This window comes from Rhinoderma darwinii, chromosome 1 (assembly GCF_050947455.1).
Source record: "Rhinoderma darwinii isolate aRhiDar2 chromosome 1, aRhiDar2.hap1, whole genome shotgun sequence".
Classification (NCBI taxonomy): domain Eukaryota; kingdom Metazoa; phylum Chordata; class Amphibia; order Anura; family Rhinodermatidae; genus Rhinoderma; species Rhinoderma darwinii.
Genome location: NC_134687.1, coordinates 292,540,957 through 292,564,900, shown reverse-complemented (window position 1 = coordinate 292,564,900; position 23,944 = coordinate 292,540,957). Strand labels below are relative to the sequence as shown.

General features: G+C 43.5%; 1 protein-coding gene across 7 annotated transcripts in view; it reads right to left on the bottom strand.

The window, feature by feature from the left end:
* EPS15L1 (epidermal growth factor receptor pathway substrate 15 like 1) overlaps nucleotides 1-23,944 on the bottom strand; it is a 239,977-nt gene that overhangs the window by 134,237 nt on the left and 81,796 nt on the right. For all 7 annotated transcript variants that reach the window (XR_012847578.1, XR_012847579.1, XM_075825344.1 and 4 more), the window contains 4 exons: nucleotides 21,178-21,263; nucleotides 20,754-20,826; nucleotides 13,003-13,164; nucleotides 3,208-3,405 (listed from right to left, as the gene is read on the bottom strand). Coding sequence is in view for 5 of the 7 variants with exons in the window: in XM_075825344.1 (XP_075681459.1) it covers nucleotides 3,208-3,405; nucleotides 13,003-13,164; nucleotides 20,754-20,826; nucleotides 21,178-21,263 (519 nt within the window). In the remaining 2 variants the exon portion in view is untranslated. The remainder of the gene's footprint in view (nucleotides 1-3,207; nucleotides 3,406-13,002; nucleotides 13,165-20,753; nucleotides 20,827-21,177; nucleotides 21,264-23,944) is intronic.

The window sequence follows — 23,944 nt, the reverse complement described above, 5'->3', positions numbered from 1 at the left end:
ATTTTACGTTCTACTTTTATTTTTTTAATTTTAACCCCTCCCCCAAGCAAATTTTCCGATTTTCAATTTAATTTTTTTCCTCCCCATGTTCCAAAAGCCATAACTTTTTCATTTTTTCATCGATATAGTCCTGAGGGCTTGATTTTTGGCGGGACGAGTCGTAATTTTTCATGGAATCATTTATTGTACCATACAATGTACTAGCAAATGGGAAAAATATATATATTTGTGGGGTAGAAAATGGAAAAAAAACGGCGATTTCATTTTTTCCACTTCGTTTTTACGAAATTCACAGTGCAATTGAAACTACATGTTAAAGAGTAGCTAAACGTTTCATAAACTTCTAACATGTCAGAAGTTTGGATTGGTGGGGGTCCGAGCATTGAGACCCCCACAAATCGCTAGAACGAAGCAGCTGAAGCACTCATGTGAGCGCTCAGCCGCTTCGTGTCTGATCGGCTTTTTCCGGAAATAAATGTGTCGGTGTACGGACTCAATAGAAAGTACATACTCCAATACATCGGCTTTCCGCAAAAAGCCGAACAGACACTCACACTTCAGCTGCTTCGTTCTAACGATTATGACATGTCAGAAGCTTGTCAAACGTTTAGCTACACTTTAACTTTATTCTGCGGGTCAATACGATTACGGTGTAACCAAATTTATATAGGTGTATATATATATATATATATATATATATATAAATATTACTACTATTACAAGGAAAAAACGAACTGTAAAAAATAAAATTTATTTTGTGTTGCCAAAACGTTTTAAGTTGTCCTTCGATTAACCCCTTAATGACCAGGCCATTTTGCGCGTTAATTACCAAGGATTATTTTTTGTTTTTTCACGGTCGAATTCCAAGAGTTGTAACTTTTTTTGTATTCCGTCTATATAGCCGTATAAGGGCTTGTTTTTTGCGGGACGAGTTGTATTTTGTAATTGTACCATTTTTAGATGCTTATAACATATAGATTAACTTTTATTAACTTTATTTTAGGAGAGAATTGAAAATAAGCAGCTATTCCAGCATTAATTTTCACGTTATACATTTACGCCGTTTACTATGCAGCGTAAATAACATGTTAACTTTATTCTATGGGTCGGCACGATTACGGGGATACCAAATATGTAAAGGTTTTATATATTTTCCTACGTTTGCACAATAAAAAGCCTTTTAGAAAAAAAATTACTTGTTTTTGCATCGCCGCATTCCAAGAGACGTAATTTTTTTATTTTTCCGTCGATGTGGCCGTATGTGGGCTTGATTTTTGGGGGCCAATGTGTAGTTTTCATTAGTACTATTTTGGGGTACATAGGACCTATAGATTAACTTTTATTTTATTTTTTATAGGGGGAATGGGAGAAAAGAGAGAATTTTGCCGTTGTTTTTTGCGGGTTTTTTTGTACGCCGTTCATCCGGCGGTTTAATTAATGTGTTCATTTTATTGGTCAAGTTGTTACGATTGCGGGGATTCCATATATGTACATGTGTTATTTGTTTTGACACTTTTACTTAATAAAACCATTTGATTTTGACTGTAATTATTTTTTTTTTTCCACAAACTTTATTTAACCGATTCACATTTTTTTTTTTTTAGTCCCACCAGGGGACTTCACTATGCGATGTGCTGATCGCATATATAATGCTTTTGTATACTTAGTATACCAAAGCATTATTGCCTGTCCGTGTAAAACTGACAGGCAGCCTGTTAGGTCACGCCTCCGGCATCGCCTAAGTATGCCCTAACAGGAAATATGGTCAGATAGCCCTGGGGTCCTTCAATGGAGCCTGGGTTGTCTGCCCATATATTGTATGTCCTACAATTGCGTCACAGGGATTCCCTCTGATGCGCTCAAAGGGGGGGTTTCCCCTTCTCATTTACCCTTTGAATGCCACGGTCAGCTTTGATCACAGCATTCAAGGGGATAACTGCGAAGATGAGAAGTTTCTCTCATCTCTGCCGACAGAGCAATGGCTGTAACACACAGCGTATTACAGCCAATGCCCCGCTTATCACGCGGGCACACTTAGCATGCCCACGCATTCAGCATGACGTGATGCAGCCGGTGCTGCACTAACGGGCGGCGCGGCAGGCACTGAGCACAGAGAACATGACGAGCGCTGTGAAGTGCGCCCACCATGTGCGCTGCTGCATCACATAATGCTAGTCACTACACATGTATTACAATAATAAGCCGTGCGGCTGCACAGCTTAGTATCAAAATACAGGAATTCACTGTATTTAACCATTTGTGGGTACACCGCATCAATATAGTATCGATATTTCAAGACATCGTGCAATTCTACAACTGTGTGTGTGCTGTTAGTTTGGTTGGATTGCGAGTGCCTACAATTGTGATGTCCATAACAATCAAACCACATTTTATTAAAAAATCAATGCAGAAATCCAGGTAATTCCAAAAGGGTTTACTTACTTTTTCTCACAAATGTATAAGTATCAATTTCACAATAACAGTATTTTGTGGTATTACCTTAATAATGGTTGGAATAATAAAAGAGAGACACGGCTATATACGTTCTAACAGCTGATGCCCAGTGCAGTTAGCATTTATATAGACGTTTGCAGCGTGCATCGGGGTTTAATGAGTGCAGAAGCTGCTTCAGCATAACAGAGCCAGTGTGCTCATTATTTGGGCAGAGAAGGTACTGAAAGCTTTGCTTTAGCTCTTTAGTCTTCTTCTCTCTCCTGGATCCCCTGAGAGTGGAGAGGGAGAGTGAAGAAGGCTGATACATAGGGGTGTGTGTGTGTGTGTGTGTGTGTGTGTGTGTGTGTGTGTGCGTGTGTGTGTGTGCGTGTGTGCGTGCGTGCGTGCGTGCGTGTGCGATGGCAACATATTAATAAACTTTCCTATGTTTCTACGTATCATTTTACTTGTTGTTCTTTATGAAGAGTGATTCAGGGTCAGTCCATTTTGAAAATGAAAGATAACTTATCCAGAAATAAATAAAAGGGGAATCGCCAGTTTGGGCCAGGTTTGCACCTGCTGCAATGTTGTGTTATAGCCTTTTACAGCCTGGGGTGAATTGACATTTGTCAGGGTCTGGGTATCCAAAGATTGCCCAAATGGCGTCAACAGGTACATAGTTAAATTGGTTGAAATGTAAAGCTATTAGAAAAATAAAGAAATTCAATTCTGTACATCGATACAGTTTTATATTATGAACAAGGTAAACTATACCTGATTGATTTCTTCCTGCGTTGATTTTAATGACTTTATAATGGTCTCCAGTTGAACCTTGCCTGCTTGAATACTCTGTTCCAGCTGAGTCTCTTCCTGATGTAACCGGTTTAGCTCTAATTTGCCCCTATGAAGTTCATCCTCCTGTGCCTGTACATCTGATTCCTGGGACTGAATCTGTACCTTTAGTGAGGAGATCTATGAGAAAGTAGAACAGGATATTATGTCACATAAAATATACTTTGTGTTTTTCACACAGTACAGTTTCGTGTAGTTTTGTTCTCAAAAACCTAGAGCGTATTCCATACCTACATCCAGGCAGAACGAGCAGTAATTCCAATGGCAATGAATGGGTGTTTTTTTTATTTTTTATGCCTAAGCCTTTTTTAGGCATACAAAAAATAAAACAATAGCCACGTTGCATTATTTATAATCCACAGCATGTTCATTTATTCAGATTTTGCGCTGAAAAGCCACAAATTCACTCCAGTGAGCTTCAATGGAGCTAATTCACGCTTGAATCCGCAAGAAAATCTGTAGAAGAAAAGGGGATGTTTTGAGTATTCACCGTAAAAATCCTTTCATCATCCAGTAGATTGGGGGGGGGGGGGCACCTAATGTGTATATGCTGTTGCCACTAGAGGGCGTGATAAAAAAAAGCGTTGGCCCCTCCTACAGTTTATACTCCTTGTACAGGCACTGAGCTAGTCAGTCTGCACAGTAGCAGTAGAAGCAGAACACAAGGTAAAAAAACAAATGATATCAGAACCAAATAAGAGATCCATGACGGATGATCAAATATATACCATAAAGTGTGGCAGGTATACCCCCCAATGGACCGGAAGTATAAAGGAGTTCATTGTAGGCAAAAGGGTGTACCCTGTGAAATTTGGAAAACGTACGCAGAGTCTACCAGGTATCCGCCTTGCACAGCTGAAGCGCAGAAGTCTGATGGTACACAGCCCAGGATCAAGACAGGGCCGTCAGCTCAGAAACCATCCGGATGGAGGTCATAGCAACGAGGAACACCACCGCAGGGCGGTCGACAGTCCAAACGGAAGCGTCACAATCTAGTAGTAGTAGTAGTGAGAGAGAACTGCAAAGCGTGGAAAGTACTGGCGTGTAGATATGTGTTCCAGATGACCACTGAGAATAGCAAGTTCCCCTGTTTCATGGAGGCGATAACCGAAAATCTTGACAAAGGCGTTCAATCCTTTCGGGTCCAGGATGGGACGAACTGATCCATCCTTTTTAGGAATGACAAAAAGATTAACATAAAAAAAAACAAATTCTAAATTCTTGGTCTGGAGGAAATCAGATAATGACTCGACACAATAGCGCGTCTATTGCCTGGAAAAAGGCAGCTGAGCTGGCAAGCGACGAAAGAGTTGTGGACTGGATAAAAAAATTCTACAAATTCAATCTTGGAGCCTGGCGAAAAGACTTTTCGAACCCAGGTGTCCGAGATGTGGGAGAGCGAGACATCCTTGAAAAGTACATGTCTGCCCCCCACCGAGACCACTTAAGGAGAAATTGTTCTTACCCGCTGCAGGCTTAGCGGCCGGAGGGTGGGGGCGCCAGATAGAACGTTGTTTGAAGGAATGTTTGTGCTTGGAGTCCTGGTGGAACGGTTGCCTGGATGCCTGTGGACCGAAGAACTTGCATAATGGGCAAAAATGAAGTTCTGGCTTGGTGGGAGTTGGGCCCACGATAAACCTTCGTTTGAGGCAGGAGAGTGCTCTTTCCAACTGTTGCTTCCGAAATGATTTCGTCCAAGCGGGTCCAAAAAAAAAAAGGAAAAAAGTCAGTAAAAAGAAAAGAAGAAACCAAGGAGCACTTAATAGCAGTGTTAGTAGACCAGAATTTAAGACATGCAGTCCGGCGCACGACAAAAATGGAAGAGCAGCCACGAGGCGACGTGCATCCAGTGTAGGCTTCACACAGATACTTGGTAGAGTTAGACAACTGGTAAGAGAAATCCACTATATCTTCAACGGGTGCCCCAAAAAGGAGGCCATGACGGAGTTGGCAAGCCCATTCAGTTTAGGTTCTACTAACACATGCAGAAACTAAAATTAGCCTCAAGGCTGAGCTAACGGCTTCAAAGGAGGACCTGGAGAAAGACCGTCAGTCCAAAAGATCACAAAACGAGGCAGAGTCCGACATTGGAAGAGTAGTGGTCTTGCCCGGACGAAAGACAAAAGGGGCCACCGCATGAGACTTTGCCCACTTTGAGGAAATACTTTTCCAGAGTATTAGATACAGGCAAGAGGTCTAGACAAATTTCTTGTCAGAATGTTTCCACTCCTTGGAGACTACCTCTTTGACCTTTGAGTGAGACAGAAGACTGTGAGATCACCTGCAATGGAGGAAAAGGACTGTCCCTTTTGGGGGGAGACGGGTCTGCATCCACAGTGATTAGTCTTTCCACCGTAGAGAACAGCTCTAGTTCCGAATTTGGAATCCGAATTTTCTCTCAGACAACGACTCCCTATGAGGGGAAGCTTGCTCCCCCGGAAAAGGGTGGGGAGACGAACGAGGTAGGGGATACAAAGAGCAAGTGAAATTGTGAAGATCTGTACCGCTTAGGAGGCCTGCTACATAAAGTAGTGGATGGGGAGTCCCCAGAAGTATGGTCGGAAAGATGCCCATCGTGGACTGGGTGACATTAGAGAGGTCACCGACGACCCTGAATAGGGAATGGGCCCATTGCGGTTAGGCCGGCTCAACACTAGAAGTGGGCAAATGCTTAGGGTGGCTCAGCGTCAACAAATGCTTGGCCTTGAGGCCAGCATGCACCGCACAAAGGAGAAGGTTGACCATATGAGAATTTTTGTCACTTGTGAAACAAGCATAGCGAGATACATTAGGTACATGTTGGGAGGATTCTCCTCTGTTGTCCGACATGGCAGTATAGGGGTCACTACGTTCCTCAGTAACAACTGGAAAATAAATATACTAAAGATACTGTGGGAGGCAAGGCTATACACTTCATTGAAAAGGTGTAATGACCACCTAGGATGGTCTAGGCATAAGTCCCCCTACTGTAGTGCACTAACTAGTGTCCCACAGGGGCTTGGAAAAGTAGGAGGGAGTGCCAAAGGCAGATCCTACCCATTTGCAGCAGAGTGTTCAGAGCGATCCTTCTCATAGGCTGTGTCCCCTGCTCGCCTATGAGTAGCAGAGAGCAGAAGAAGAGGATCTGCGCTTTCTTTATACAGCGATTAAGTTACCAGTGGTCACATGATAGCCGTGTACCAATCTCTGGCTAGGAGCCGCAGCGCAAGTCCCATCCTCTACAGAGAGTTGGAAAATGGTGTCCCCTCTTGATAAAGGAGAAAAGTCAGTTCTCCTTGAACATTTTGTGTAAAATTTAAATAAAAAGAGTTTTGCCCGACTGCTGACACTGCATTAAACCAGCTCTTTTGCAGCCCAGTGTGTCTAATCTAGCACCGGGCTAGATGTATATGCAGTATACATAAAAATAAATATACAAATAAATCAGTTTAGCTTTTAGGGTATGTGCACACACACTAATTACGTCCGTAATTTACGGACGTATTTCGGCCGCAAGTTCCGGACCGAACTCAGTGCAGGGAGCCGGGCTCCTAGCATCATAGTTATGTACGATGCTAGGAGTCCCTGCCTCGCTGCAGGACCACTGTCACGTACTGAAAACATGATTACAGTACGGTACATAAGTATGATGCTAGGAGCCCGGCTCCCTGCACTGTGTTCGGTCCGGGACTTGCGGCCGAAATACGTCCGTCAATCACGGACGTAATTAGTGTGTGTGCACATACCCTTAATGTGATTTTCAATTGAGAAAATGTTAAAAGCACAAACACTGAACTAGGAGAATATGATTGATTTCTCTAGCAGATATATAGCACCATCTATTGCAAAGTAAAAGTTTTACACCCCATTTTCTTCAGCAATATGGCATATGTGGCCTAACCAAGTCCCATAACTTAGGGCCCGTTCACATCAGAGTTTGGGTTCCCGTCCATCTGTTCCGTCAGAGGAACAGATGAACGGAAGGCCAAATGGAAACTATCGATTCCGTTTGCATTACCATGGTTTTCAATGGTAATTCTTCCATCTTAGTTGGTTTCGGTTCCGTAAAGTTTCCGTTTTTTTTTCACAGAAACAATAGTGCAGTCAATAGCACGATTGTTTCAGTGGAAAAAACGGAAACTCTACGGAACGGAAACTAACTGAAAACGGAAGAAATACCATTAAAACCAATAGTAATGCAAACAGAATCAATAGTTTACATTTGGCTTTCCATTCATCTGTTCCTCTGATGGAACAGATGTACGAAAACTCCAAACGGAACCCAAACGCTCATGTGAACAGGCCCTTACATACAGTAGTGTTCAAAAAAATAGCAGTCCAACATCATTAACCTGATAAATCAATGTTTTTGGTAGAAGTCATATTTTTACATAGCAAATAATTTACTTGTAAGTGTAGTAGAAAAAAACAGAGCCAAAAATTAGGATATGCATTCGAGTAATCGATTAATTGAAAGGGGCTTGTTCAAAATAATAGCAGTAAAAAGGGGTTAAATTGGTGAAGTCATTCATTCTGTGGAATAACAGATGTCAATTTTGGCCCCTATTAGGATTGGTAGGATGGTAGCAAATGTTGCACATGTTGGTTATAGTGCATTTCCTTCAGAAATACTCAGGAAAATGGGTCGTTCCAAACATTGTTCTGATGAAAAACGTACTTTGATTAAAAAGTTGATTGGAGAAGGAAAAACATATAGAGAAGTGCAACAAATAGGCTGCTCAGCTCAAATTATCTCAAATGTCTTGAAGTGGCAACCAAAATCTGAAAGACGCGGAAGGAAGCGGGGGAACTACTGTTCGAATGGATCTAAGAATAGCCAAAATGGCAAAGGCTCAGCCATTGATCACCTCCAGAAAGATCAAAGAAGATCTGAAGTTACCAGCGAGTACTGCTATAATCAGAATATGATTAGGTGAAGCCAAGTTACCAGCAAGAACTCCCCGCAAAGTCCCGCTGTTGAAAAAAAGACATGTCCTGAATAGGCAAAAATTTGCCAAGGAACACATTGACTGGCCCAAAGAGAAATGCCACAACATTATGTGGACTGATGAAAGCAAAATTGTTCCTTTTGGGTCTACTGGCAGCAGACAGTATGACGGACGACTCCCCAGCACTGAATTCAAGCCACGGTACACTGTGACGACAGTAAAGCATGGTGCTGCAAAAATCATGATATGGGGATGTATCTCATACTATGGTGTTGAGCCTATTTATCGCATACAAGGGATCACGGATCAGTTTAAATATATCAAAATAGTTGAGATCATGTTACCCTATGCCGAAGAAGAAATGCCCTTGTAATGGGTGTTTCAACACGACAATGACACAAAACACACCAGTAAGCGAACAACATCTTGGTTACAGACAAACAGGATTGAGGTAATGGAGTGGCCAGCCCAATCCCCTGACCTCAATCCCATAGAGAACTTGTGGGGTGACATCAAAAATGCGGTTTATGAGGCAAAACCCAATAGTGCAGCAGAACTGTGAAATGTCGTCCAATCTTCCTGGAATGGAATACCTGTTCAGAGGTGCCAGAAGTTGGTCAACTCCATGCAACACAGATGTCAAATAGTTCTCAGAAACAGTTCAGTAAGGTGAAATCTGAAAAAAAAATTTTTAGTTCATACATTATATTTTTGAGTCTTTAAAGAAAAGTGCTGGCAAGGCTGTATCTGTATGTATATCCTCTCGAGCGAAAGAGAAAGGCTCCAGTGGACGGAGCTGAAACGTCGCACGGGCAATAAAGTACCCATTTTTTCACTTGAATCTTGGAGTTGCTGCTTATCTTTCGATTTGTATGTACTTGGAACTTGGTCTGTTCCTCAGAGCTTGCACCCACACGCTGCCAGTGCTGCCTGACTGTGTGTGTGTGTATATATATATATTATTATTTTTTTAACAGCCTACGGCTGGGTTCACGCCGTTTTTACGCCCGCGGCCATTGAGCGCCGCGGGCAAAAAAAACGCAGTGAAATACTCTCTTTGCCTCCCATTGAAGTCAATGGGAGGTCAGAGACGTGAACGTTCGGAGCTAGGGCATGTCGCTTCTTTTTCCCGCAAGATGGTTTTTCCGCTCGTGGGAAAAAAGCCGCCTGCGCCTCCCTTTGAAATCAATGGGAGGCATTTTCGGCCTGTTTCCGCGTCAAAAAACGTGTCGAAAACTCCCTGTGAACTTACCCATTCCTTTTTCTTTTACTTTCTGTAAAGGATTAACACAAACTGGATACATTTTGTTATTGTTTTGGAATTGAATGTGTAGTATTTACAGTGCATTTGCATTTAGGAAAATAGAAGTTCTTATAATGATTTTGCACTGTATGCACTTTTTAAAACTCACTGCTATTTTTTTTTTAACACTACTGTACGTAACATTTTCCTCTGCCCTGGGCAATCAGTACTTAGGGCTATTCTGACAGAAGTATTAGGTAATACAAAACAAACAAAAATAAAATAAGTACAGCACAGTACACTGGTTGCCATGCAATACTGTACTTTATAGAGTAGGGACCCACTTAATAGAGGTCACGGCAAGCGAGCCTATACAGTTTGATCAAAATGTTTAGTATGAACATGAGGTTCTTAGATTTTTTTAATTTTGCTTAGCCACAGTGGATCAAGTGTGACAAAGAAGACGTGCGGTCCATTTTTTTTTCTCACCTTTTATTAATAAAATTAATATCAGTAATAATAATTCTGCCATTTTTTTTATTGTAGGTGAGAATACTCAATAGGACGCAATACTGCATGTCAGGATTCTTATATACAGCCTACATGTGTAAAGCCTAAAATCGTATTGCCTACATGTATAAAACTGTACTTCTCAGTTTAAAAAATCAAAACCAAATAAAGACCTACAGTCCTGGCCAAAAGTTTTGACACAAATTTTGGTTTTCATAAATTTTGCTGCTTCAGTGTTTTTATATCTTTTAGTCAGATGTTTCGATGGTATACTGAAGTACAATAATAAGCATTTCATAAGATTTTTTTTTTACTTTTATTGACAAATACACCAAGTTTATGCAAGGACTTAATATTAACAGTGTTGATGCTAAATTTTCAAGACTTCTGCAATTCACCCTGGCATGCTGGATATCCGCTTCTGGGCCAAGTCCTGGCTGATGACAACCCATTCTTGCCTAATCAGTGCTTGGAGTTTATCACAATTTGTGTTTTTGTTCGTCCACCTGCTTTTTGAGGATTGACCACAGGTTCTCAATGGGAATGAGATCTGGGAAGTTTTCTGGCCATGGACCCAAAATGTTAAAGTTTTGTTTACACAGCCACTTAAACTATCACTTTTGCCTTGTGACATGGTGCTGGATCCTGCTGGAAAAAAGCATTGTTCATCACAAAAATTGCTCCTGGATCATTGGGATAAGTTGCTCTTGGAGGATGTTTAGTTCGCTTCTATGAATAAAGAATGATTTCTTAGGCAAAATTGTGAGTGAGCCCACTCCCTTGGATGACAAGAAACCCCACACATGAATGGTCTTAGGATGCTTTACTGTTGGCATGGCACAGGACTCCTGGTAGCACTCACCTTTTCTCCGGACAATCATTCTTCCAGATACCCCAAACAGTCTGAAGGCGGCTTCATCAGAGGAAAAAAAAAAAACTTTACCCCGATCCTCTGCAGTTCAATCCCTGTACTTCCTGCAGAATGCCAGTCTGTCCTTGAAGGTTTTCTTGGAGAGAAGTGGCTTCTTTGCTGCCCTTCTTGACACTAGGCCAGCCTCCAAAAGCCTTCGCCTCACTGTGCGTGCAGATGAACGGACACCTGCCTGCTGCCATTCCTGCACAAGCTCTGCACTGGTACTGAACCGATAACGTAGCTGAATCCTCTTAAGCACACGGTCCTGGCGATTGCTAGACTTTCTTCGGCGCCCTGAAGCCTTCTTTACAATAATCGATTTAGGGGCAATCTTACAAGCAGCAATGTCCTTGCCTGTAAAGCCCTTTTGATGCAAAGCAATGAAGACTTCATGTGTTTCCTTGGAGGTAACCATGGTTAACAAAAGAAGACAATGATTTCAAGCACCATCCCCCTTTTAAAGCAACCAGTCCGCTCTTATACTTCAATGAGCATGACAAAGTGATATCAGCTGCCTTGTCCTCATTAACACTTTCTCCCGAACCAACGAGATCACTGAAATTATCTTAGCAGGTCATTTTGTGGCAGGGCTGAAATGCAGTGCAAATGGGGTTTTGTAATTAAGTTAATTTTCATGGCAAGGAATGACTTTGGAATGAATTGCCATTCATCTGATCACTTTTTATAACTGTCTAGAGTTAATGCAAATTACCACTATAAAAACTGAAGCAGCAAACTTTGTTAAAACCAACATTAGTGGCAGTCTCAAAACTTTACAGCCCTGGCCAAAAGTTAAGATATATCTTAAACTTTTTTCTTCTTAACAAGGCAGAATATTGCACCAAACGATGCTAATTCTAAACATCAAGAAACAACAGAAACCTGACAGAATGGAACCAAATTCCAGTGTGAATATAGCATGCATGGCCCTCAAATATAAAGTAAACATCTAGTTAGGCCTCATGCACACGATTGTATTTTTGTCCACCCGTAAATACGGGTCCTTCGTCACACGTATTCAACCCGTATTGCACCAGTATTTACGGACCCGTGTCCGTAAATACGGGTGCGGTGTCACCCGTTTTCCACCCGTATTTACGGGCACGTTTTTGGCTGCAAAATTGCACTGCAGTAATCGGCAGCCCCTTCTCTCTATCAGTGCAGGATAGAGAGAAGGGACAGCCCTTTCCGTAATAAAAGTAAAAGAAATTCATACTTACCCGGCCGTTGTCTTGGTGACGCGTCCCTCTCCTGACATCCAGTCCGACCTCCCTGTATGATGCGCAGTCCATGTGACCGCTGCAGCCTGTGATTGACCTGTGATTGGCTGCAGCGGTCACATGGGCTGTAACGTCATCCCAGGTGTCCGGACTGGAGGAAGAAGCAGGGAGTTCTGGGTAAGTATAAACGTCTTTTTTTTTTTTTTTACAGCTTTATCTATATTCTGATCGGTAGCCACTGTCCAGGGTGCTGAAACAGTTACTGCCGATCGTTTAACTCTTTCAGCACCCTGGACAGTGACTATTTACTGACGTCGCCTAGCAACGCTCCCGTAATTACGGGTGCACACACGTGGTCACCCGTAATTACGGGAGCCCCATATACTTCTATGGGCTGCCCGTGCCGTAATTACGGCCTGAAATAGGACATGTTCTATCTTTTTTCAACGGCACGGACACCTCCCCGTAAGCATACGGGGAGGTACCCGTGCCCAATAGATGTCTATGGGCCCGTAATTACGGGAGTTTTTACGGTCGTGTGCATGGGGCCTTAAAACAGTGATAACCTTTAATGCTCTGTTCATATTTGCATTAGTTGTTTTCTGTTTAGTTTCCTATGCCCAGAATAGGTTAGCATTCTATCAAATGAAAAAAAAAAATAGATACTGAAAGACCCATTATAAATCAATAGCATTTTTTAGAATTGGTGACAAAAGAAACGTCTCCCATCTGTCATGGCTCATGCATAAGCGGAAGCCATGTCAGCGTGCAGAGCCCAAGAAGAAAAAAAAACACTACAAACCTAGTTTATTATACAGAACTTATTAGCACTGAATATCTATTAAAAAGATTCTCTCTCAAATGTAACCGCAAAAAAAAAAATTGATGTGTAATATTGCTCACCATTTGGCCTTCCTCCTGGCACTTTTGTCTAACATCATTCAGCATGTCTTTTAATTTAGCTTTTTGTTGGTCCATTTCATCAAGCCGGTCCTGTGCATCCTGCTTTTGTGCTTCTAGTTCCTGTAGTGTTGAAGCCTCACGGTCTAAATCATTTTGTAGTTCCTAGAAAGAGACATCAAGCAGATATTGGTATATATCCTGTGCTGCATCATTTGGTCAACCTACTTTACCTCATCATACTTGTAGGTACAAAGCAGATAAGTTATTTGTACTATATTCCCTTTAATAATAAGAGTGTAATAACCACTTAATAAATCACTTGAAAAAGCAGACAAATTTGTCCTTAAAGGGGTTGTCCAAAATAAATTAAGGCTCTGTTCACATCTGCATTGGGGTCCTGTTCTGACGTTCCGTCGGATGTTTCCGTCAGAACGGGACCCTGAGCAGACACAAACTGAAACCAACGGAAACCAGAGGTTTCCGTATCCATCACCATTGATTTCAATGGTGACGGAGCCAGTGCCCCTGGCTTCTGTTTGTCTCTTTTGTGCACCGGATCAGTCGTTTTGCTGGAAGCAATAGTCGACTACGCTATAGCTTCCGGCAAAACGACGGGTCCGGTGCACAAAAGAGGAAAACCGAGACCACGGACAACGGCTTTATCACCATTGAAATCAATGGTGATGGAGACGGAAACCTCTGGTTTCCGTTGGTGTCAGTTTGTGTCTGCTCAGGGTCCCGTTCTGACGGAAACCTCAGACGGAACGTCAGAACGGGACTCAAACATAGATGTGAACAGAGCCTAAAGCTGTTTTAGGGTGCGTTCGCATATGTCAGTTGTATCAGCATCAGTTTTTTTGTCTCTCAAGTGATTACAACTGATGCAAAAATTTATCAGTTGCCATCAGGCTTTTTCACGATTTTTACTACAAAACCATCAGTTGTTGTTAGTTGTCATCAGTTCTTACCATCCATTTTTAAGATCAGTTTTTACCACAACGGTCCACAAAATGGTAGTCTAGGTTCTGAAAATGTGCCCATGTATATAGTGCCACACACCCCCTGTAGCTAATGCCGCAGTGCCCTCTGCAGATAGCGCCACACAGCCCGCCCTCTGCAGGTAGCGCCACACAGCCCCCACCTGCAGGCAGCGCCACACAGCCCCCACCTGCAGGTAGCGCCACACAGCCCGCCCTCTGCAGGTAGCGCCACACAGCCCGCCCTCTGCAGGTAGCGCCACACAGCCCGCCCTCTGCAGGTAGCGCCACACAGCCCGCCCTCTGCAGGTAGCGCCACACAGCCCCCCATCTGCAGGTAGCGCCACACAGCCCCCATCTGCAGGTAGCGCCACACAGCCCCCATCTGCAGGTAGCGCCACACAGCCCCCATCTGCAGGTAGCGCCACACAGCCCCCATCTGCAGGTAGCGCCACACAGCCCCCATCTGCAGGTAGCGCCACACAGCCCCCATCTGCAGGTAGCGCCACACAGCCCCCATCTGCAGGTAGCGCCACACAGCCCCCATCTGCAGGTAGCGCCACACAGCCCCCCTGCAGGTAGCGCCACACAGCCCCCCTGCAGGTAGCGCCACACAGCCACCCTGCAGGTAGCGCCACAAAGCCCCCCTGTAGGTAGCGCCACACAGCCCCCCTTGTAGGTAGCGCCACACAGCCCCCCTTGTAGGTAGCGCCACACAGCCCCCTTGTAGGTAGCGCCACACAGCCCCCTTGTAGGTAGCGCCACACAGCCCCCTTGTAGGTAGCGCCACACAGCCCCCTTGTAGGTAGCGCCACACAGCCTCCTTGTAGGTAGCGCCAGACAGCCCCCTTGTAGGTAGCGCCACACAGTCCACAGCCCCCTTGTAGGTAGTGCCACATAGCCCATAACCCCCTTGTAGGTAGCGCCACACAGTCCCCTTGAAGGTAGCGCCACACAGTCCCCTTGAAGGTAGCGCCACACAGTCCCCTTGAAGGTAGCGCCACACAGTCCCCTTGAAGGTAGCGCCACACAGTCCCCTTGAAGGTAGCGCCACACAGTCCCCTTGAAGGTAGCGCCACACAGTCCCCTTGAAGGTAGTGCCACACAGTCCCCTTGAAGGTAGTGCCACACAACCCACAGGCCCCTTGAAGGTAGTGCCACACAACCCACAGTCCCCTTGAAGGTAGTGCCACACAGCCCACAGCCCCCATGTAGATAGCACCCCCTCCCCACTCCAGGAGAAGCCCCTGTCGTCTGTGTCCATTTGCGGACAGTGATGTCACTGGCTTATCTTGGAGTGGAATCCCCGGTCACAGAGTCGGCAACGCTGTGGACGGGGATTCCGCTTCAGGAGTTTCCCTGACGTCACTGTCCATGTATGGACAGAGACATCAAGCGGAGCGCTCCAGGAACGGAATCCCCGGCCACAGTGCCGCTAGTAGATATAGAAGGGAGATATCTCCCTGCTCTGCTATAGTGGCATCGCTACCGCTGTAGCAGCCGCAGCGGCTACCAGCGCCGCCTGACAGGCACCCTCATGCCCGGTGTCGCCGCTAGCAGCCGCTACGGCTGCTACAGGGGCAGCGACGCCACTGAGTGAAGAAGTGGCCGAGGGCAGAAAGGCGATGGGTGCTTCTGAAACAAGCAGGGGAAGGGAGCCAGCGCAGCGCCCCCTTCCACCTGCTGGGGTGATCCGCCATGTGCAATAGTACACGTCGCACACCCCTAAGGCCGGCCCTGGGTGGGAGGGTAGTCTTCAGGGTCTCTGCCTGGAGCGGAATCCCAAAAGGGCTTTTGTGCTGGAGCACCTATCGGACTATCACGGCAACTTAATATGGGTAAGCTTTGTCCAACACACTCTCTCTCACATTAACCATGCTAGGATAATATCTGATCTAGATGTTACATTTAGCTTCTAGATATCTATAAAACATGTCCCTCTGTACTGGGCTCTTTGTAAACTGACTTGGCTGTCTGTAATTTTGATTAAGCCCTACAAGAGGGAGTTTGTCCTACTTTATTTGAGAGATTCTGTCTTTGCAACAATGCAGCTTGCCCAGATTTGCATATTGTTACTACCGATATTTGCTCCCTGAAACTTATTTTCTAGAGTCTTGTCCTTTAATATATGGTATTGTATACATATATTTTTTACACAAATGTACTTTCATATATGTTACCAATAAATTTTGTATGTTTAAATATATCTTTGGCTACAACCTCTCTTCTTTTGTCTTCAATATAGCTAAATAGAGTTGCCTATCTGATTATTTATGGGAGGTCGGTCTTTGACCTAGACCTAGCCCACAGTACTAATGCGTTTAGGAGTGCATGTTTTGATAAATATGTATTGTCCAGATTCTGCAGTTTTTAGAAATGTCCCACATGTGGATCTAGTGTTCTCGTGGACTAAAACACAAGCCCAAGAAGCAAAGAAGCACCTAGTGCATTCTGAGGCCTCTTTTTTATTAGAATATATTTTAGGCAGCATGCCAGGTTTGGAGAGGTGTTGAGGGGCCAAAACAGTAGGAATCCCCAAAAGTGACCCGATTTTGGAAACTGCACCCCTCAAGGAATTCATTTATGGTTGTTGTTATCATTTTGACCACTCAGTTTTTTCACAGCACGTATTTGAATTGGGCTGTGAAATTAAAAAAATGTCATTTTTTCCAGTAAGATGTCATTTTTCATCAAAATGTCTTATTTTCGCAGGGAACAAAAGACCCCGTTTTGTTGCCCAATTTGTCCTAAGTGCGGCAATACCCCATTTGGGCCCATGGGAGGCCTCAGAAGGAAAAGAGCGCTATTTGTTCTTTGGAGTCCAGATTTTGCTGGATTGGTTTTCGGGTGCCATGTCGCATTTGCAGAGCCCCAGAGGTATCAAAGCAATGGAAACCCACCAGAAGTGACCCCATTTTGGAAACTACACCCCTCAAGGAATTCATTTATGGGTGCGGTGACCATTTTGACCCCATAGTTTTTTCACAGAACTTATTTGAATTGGGCTGGGAATTAAAACCAAATTAATTTTTTCCAATAATATGTAGTTTTAGCTCAAAAATTCTTATTTTCACATGAAACAAAATACCCCATTCTGTTGCCCAATCTGTCCAGAGTGCAGCAATACCCCATTTGTGGTGATAAACTGCCGTTTGGGCCCATGGGAGGGCTCAGAAGGAAAGGACCACCATTTGGCCTACTGGGGATTTTCTAGTGTGAAGTCATGTATGCAGAAGCCCCTGAGGTACCAGTACAGTTGAAACCCACAAGAAGTGACCCCGTTTTAAAAACTACACCCTTAAGGCATTCATCTAGAGGTGTAGTGAGCATTTTGACCGGAGACCTACACCCCATAAACTGTAATGTGGGTTCTCACGGGTATGGCAATACCCTCAATGTGGCTGTTATCAGCTGCCTGGGCACACAGCAGGGCGCAGAAGGGAAAGATGAGGGGGATAAACTGTGCGGAGTGCATCAGGGTAAGTAAAACTGGGGTAGATTAAAAATAAAGGGATGTATGATACATTTTAAAACAATCTTTCATACAGAGCCCTGGTTTTTCAGGACACGTGTCATTGATATATTGTGTCCTTCCATATCCACCTCTTATAGCAGACTTTGCACCTCTTGACTTTTTCCCTTCTTGCCAGTTTGGGGAACTTCTCCTGGAAAGTGTTGCCCTGGTACGATGCGTGTGGGCTCGCTTCCAGAAGTACTGGGTGCCCCCCCTTCTTGGTCCCTAAAGACTAGATTCTTGATAATCACCTCTTGAAATTCCAGGAAAGTTCCCGTCTGGCCTGCACATCGATGTAGCATGTACGCATTACAATGCCATCTGTATGAGATGCCCGGCCAGCTTCTTATACCACACCGCATGGCGCTGTAAGGCTTCAGGGCTTGATCTGACAAGTCCACCCCTCCCATGTACCTATTGTAGTCCAGGATGCAGTCTGGTTTGGGGGTCTCTGTACTGGTACCTCGTCCTGGTACATGGATACTGGTGTGGCATCTCTCTTGTCCTTGACATACAATATGTTGCTGCTAGATTGTGCCCTGCTCTCACCCCTTCTGAGTGTTTGCCCAAGCAGAGTCTTAGGAAGGCCTCTCAGGTTTCTTCTAGCAGTGCCGCATGCCGCAGGACTTCTGGAAGCGAGGCAGTTGAAGAGTGGGACGCCGGTATAAAAATTATCCAGGTAGAGGTGGTAACCCTGGTCCAGCAGTGGGTGCACCAAATCCCACACAATTTTTGCATTAACTCCCAGTAAGGGGGGCATTCTGGGGGCTGAATACCGGTGTCCTTCCCTTTATATATCCTAAACCTGTAGGTATACCCTGATGCCCTCTCGCACAACTTATACATCTTCACGCCATACCTTGCCCTCTTACCAGGCAGGTACTGGCAGAATTGAACCCTCCCTTTAAAATGTACCAGGGACTCCTCAATAGAAATACACTTCTCGGGGGTGTATGCTTGGGAAAACCGGGCACTGAAACGTTCTAATAGGGGTCTCCATTTACACAAACGGTCAAAACTGGGGTAATCTCGGGGTGGGCACGGCTCATTATCAGTATAATGTAAGAAGCGAAGTATTGCCTCATTTATTTATTTTTTTAGGTTCCAGTTCAGTTCTGAAGTTGCTTTGAGGGGCCTATATATTAGAAACCCCTATGAAACACCCCATTTTAGAAACTCGACCCCTCAAAGTATTCACAACAGCATTTAGAAAGTTTATTAACCCTTTAGGTGTTTCACGGGAATTTAGAGCAAAGTAGAGGTGAAATTTACTTCTTTTTTTTTTTGTCAGAAAATCCTTTTTATACCATTTTTTTTATAACACAAAAGGATTTATCAGAGAAACGCAACTTAATACGTATTGCCCAGATTCTGCAGTTTTGAGAAATATTCCACATGTGGCCCTCGTGCGGTAATGGACTGAAGCACCGGCCTCCGAAGCAAAGGAGCACCTAGTGGATTTTGAGGCCTCTTTTTTATTAGGCACCATGTCCGGTTTGAAGAGGTCTTGTGGTGCCAAAACAGTGGAAACCCCCCAAAAGTGACCCCAATTTGGAAACTAGACCCCTTGAGGAATCCATTGCAGTTTTCATGTCATGCATGCGGCTTTTTGATCAGTTTTTATTCTATTTTTAGGTGGCGTGGTGACTAAAAAACAGCAATTCTACTATTGTGTTTTTTTATTCTATTTTATTTACAGTGTTCACCGTGCGGTATAAATGACCTATTCACTTTATTCTGCGTGGCGATACGATTACAGCGATACCAGATGTTTATAGGTTTTTTTATGTCTTATGGCGTTTGCACAATAAAAATACTTGTAAAAAATCATTCACTTTTTGTGTTACCTTATTCTAAGAGCCAGAACGTTTTTATTTTTCCATCAGGAAAGCCGTGCGAGGACTTATTTTTTGCGTAACGAACTGTCGTTTCGATCAGGGCCATTTTTCGGTACATGCGACTTTTTGATCTCTTTTTATTCCATTTTTTGGGAGGTGAAGTGACCAAACAATTGTGATTGTGGTACGGTTTATTATTATTTTCTTTTACGGCGTTCACCGCCCGGGATAAATAACGAAATAATTTTGTAGGTCAGGCCGTTACGGACGCGGCGATACCAATTATGTATAGTTTATTTGTTTGTTTATATATTTTATTAATAATAAAGGACTGATAAGGGAAATTTTTACTTTTATGACTTTTAAAACTTTTATTTTCTTATTTTTACACATCTTTTTTTTTACTTTATTACTTTGTCCCACTAGGGGACTTGAGGGCAGGAGGCTCTGATCGCTATTCTAATACACAGCACTACATGCGTAGTGCAGTGTATTAGAGCCGTCAGCTACTCACTGACAGCAAGCATAGTGGGTCCTGACTGTCAGGACCCACTAGGCTTCCGTCGATTGCATAGCCGGACGCCATTGTTAGGTGTCCGATTGCCATAGTCACCATCGCCGGCCGCTATCGTGTAGCAGGCCGGAGATGGTAGCTTAACCCCTAAAAAGCCGCGATCCCTATAGAACGCGGCTTTTAAGGGGTTAATCAGTGGGGATACTGCGATCGGTCCCCGCTGTAGGAGCTGCGGCAGCTGCTGTACGAGACAGCAGCTGTCACAGCTCCTGTATGTGTTGGGAAGACGGCCGAAATGGCCGTTACGTACTATTAGGTCATGGAGCGCGAACGATACAGCTACCATGACCTAATAGTACGTCCAGGAGTTTCACACACTTGCATCCCATTATTCATTTATTTTTTAGGCACTTTACTCATTACTGCCCCCTATATTTCACTTACATTATTACACTTGCACATACACTATTTATTTATTATTTCTTACTACACATCCCATGCACCACATACCACTCCCCTCAAGACTAGTGGGAGTGGCTATTATTATTTAAAGCACCTGCTCACTCGCCTTCATCAGCGTTTCAGACCTGGCTGTGTCCATTTGTAAGTATGGCCTTTTTCGGTGTTTTTGGGGTTAAAAACCATCAGCTGACCGTTTTCATATAATCGCCAATTACCAGTTATTAGACTCTATAAAGGCTGCATTAAGACGGCAATAATAGGTCTCCCTATAGAAGCCATATTTCTTGTATCAAGAACATGATCAGACCTCCTGCAGTACAATGCAGGAAAACCGTTCCTAAACAAAATCTTTGGCAAAGTTTCCCTGCTTTGTCCTTGTGCAGAGCCACATTACAGCTATTGAGCGTGGCATACACAAATGGTAAATTTTGTGGTCTGACACATACCTGTACCTCCATGCTTTTCTGTCTAATGGCCTCTTCCTTCTCTCTGATGTCCTGTTCCAAAGCATATTTTTCCCTGTAATACCAGGTCAAATGTAAAAATTAAAAGTGAGCATTATAAACTGAAAACAGTGTAGTCTACCACACTATTCCATACAGAAAACAAAAAAAGGTATTCAGACGCATACGGGCCTGGCGTATGCCAAAAAGGAACTCATGACATACACAGGATGTATGGGTGGCTATGGATATGTTCAGTGTTTATGTCGCTTTCCTGGCACATATGCCAAACGTTGGCTGTAAACACTGTGAATAGGCCCTAACATGACAAAGGTGCTAAATCCAAGAAAAAAATAATAATAATATAAACATGTACATATTTAGCAGTACGATTTAAAATCATAGTACTTCATAACTTCTTGCTCACCTTTGTAACTGGGCTATCTCCTGGCTGATGTCATCCAGCTCTTTTACACCAGTGAAATCTCCAGAACCGACAGAACTGGAACTGTCCTAAGAAAGAGAAACAAAAAAAAATATATATAAACATCACTTCTTGGTAAACCTCATGAAGTAACAGAAGACCAAATCTTGCTCAAATATATATTTAGGAAAAATGACTAAGTGACACAGTTTTGTCCCTTTAAGAGCTCAGATGACTATATTCAGTCATCTCTCCACGTGCACCAGTGAGTAGTGGAAGTATCAGGTTGATAGATTTTGACTGCTCTGTACTTTTTGTTTCTGAGTGAGAGAGAGCAATGTGAGGGGGGAGGCAGTGTGCAGAATGTGTACAGTGAAGATCTCTGCTCCTGTCTGACCAGCAGCTTTACAACTTTACTTCATGCTGAATACTGTTACTTTAGCAGCAGAAGATTATAGAAGAGTAATCAGAAGCATCTTTCAGCAGAGATAAAAGGAAGGTAAATCATGTCATTCATAGGTTCTCCCACTTTGTGCAGCTGCTGGCTCAAGTGTATGTAGTCAGACTAAATAGGGTTTTACACTGGGCGATTATCGTGAAGACGAACGTGAATAGACTGCTTGTTGCTGATAATTGCCCTGTGTAAACAGGGGAACGATCAGCTGATGAACGAGCAAACGCTGGATCATCTGCTGTTTGTATTGTTTTAAAAAAAGTGAAACATTATTGTGGTCAGCAGCACATCTCCCTGTGTAAACCGGGAGATGTGCTGCCGACATGATAATGTATGTGTACGGGCGATCGGAGTAACGACCGCTCGTCCCATCCATAGCTCCGTGTGACAAGAGCAAACAAGCGCCGATCAACGATGTATCGTTGATCGGCGATTGCTGCATCGGCGATTGCTGCATCGGCCGGTGTAAAAAGGCCTCAAGATTAACGCTTTACAAGTAGCTATCCCAGACATGCAGCTGAAAGTTGCGGGCAACGCCCATCAGCTGTGAAGAGAAGTTAGTGGGGTGCCCCAAGATGAACTTTTGCACCTGGGCCCATGTGCCTTTAGCTAGCTGAACCAGACATTAATGAAGACAGAAAAAGATCTGTGCAGTATATAATTACTTATGTCAATGTTGCCTCCTCAACAACTGGGGGGTGCCTCACAGCTTGAGTCTGCCCCCCTCACAGTTGGTTCTCCTAGAGAAGTGGGAAATCTCAGTTTGACTTTACTATGATGAAATGAGGAAGTACAACTCTGTCTCTGTAAGCCTCATGCACACGACCATAGTGGTGTGCACGGCCGTGAATATCAGCTCAGGTGGCCGCAGAGTGTCACCCACGGGCTGCCTGCAAATCCGGGCCATGCACATGGCCACGTGCATTCATTTCTATGAGCCTGGACTGCAAAATACAGCTGTAATAAGACATGTCCTATCTTTTTACGGTCCAGGCTCCTGGGCAATGCACGGACCGTGGAAACCACGGTCGTGTACATGGGCCCATAGAAATGAATGGGAAAGCAGTTCACCTGCAGATTTGTGGGTGAATTGCGGACGCAAAAACACGTTCATGTGCATGGGCCTAAGGCTTAGTTCACATTTCACGGATTTTGCTACAGATTTACTGAAAATTTATAAGTCTGGATTTTTACCGCTACATGTAGATGGGGTTTTGAAAACCCCATTCACGCCTATTGTACTGTAATTCTTCAAGGATTTTCAGTGTGAACTCACATATTGAGGGAAATCCTCTGTTTTGCTAATGATATATATTTGAAAAAAGTATTTTCAATAATTGAATCACTAAGTTTTTCTCAGAATAAATAGGCCATCCCGAACACATTTCTGCAGAGTTTAACCCCTTAAAGACGCAGCCACTTTTGGACCAAATGACACAGCCTCATTTTTTAAATCTGACATGTGTCACTATGTGTGGTAATAACTCTGGAATGCTTTTACCTATCCAATCGATTCTGAGGTCTGAGATTGTTTTCTCGTGACATATTGTACTTTATGTTAATGAAAAAATTGTCGACAAATTCAATATTTATTTGTGAAAAACACCAAAATTTAGAGAAAATGTGCAAAAATGCGCTTCACAGGAATTAAAGCAAAGTGGAAGGGAAATTTGCAAGTTTCATTTTTTTTGCAGAAATTCCATTTTAATCCATTTTTCCTGTAATACTGAAGGTTTTACCAGAGAAACACAACTGTATATTTATTGCCCTGATTCTGCAGTTTTTAGAAATATCCCACATGTGTCCCTAGTGTGCTACGGGCCTGAAACAAAGGCCTCAGAAGCAAAGAAACACCTAGTGGATTTTTCGGCCTTCCTTTTCTTAAATTATATTTCAGGCACCATGTCAGCTTAGAAGAGGTCTTGTGGTGCAAAAACAAAGGAAACCCCCCAAAAGTGACTCCATTTGGGAAACTACACCCCTAGAGGAATTCATCTAGGGGTATAGTTAGGATTTTGACCCCCCAGGTGTTTCATAGATTTCATTAGAATTGGGTAGTAAACATGAAAAATTTCATTTTTTTTCCACTAAGATGTAGCTTTAGGTAAAAATGTTTAATTTTCTCATCAAATAAAGGAGAAAAATCACCGTAACATTTGTAAAGCATTCTCTCCAGAGTAGGGAAATACCCCACACGTGGTCATAAACTGCTATTTGGACACACAGCAAGGCTCTAAAGGGAAGGAGCACCATTTAGTATTTGGAGTGGAGATTTTACAAGATTAGTTTTTTGACACCATGTTGCATTGAGCTATA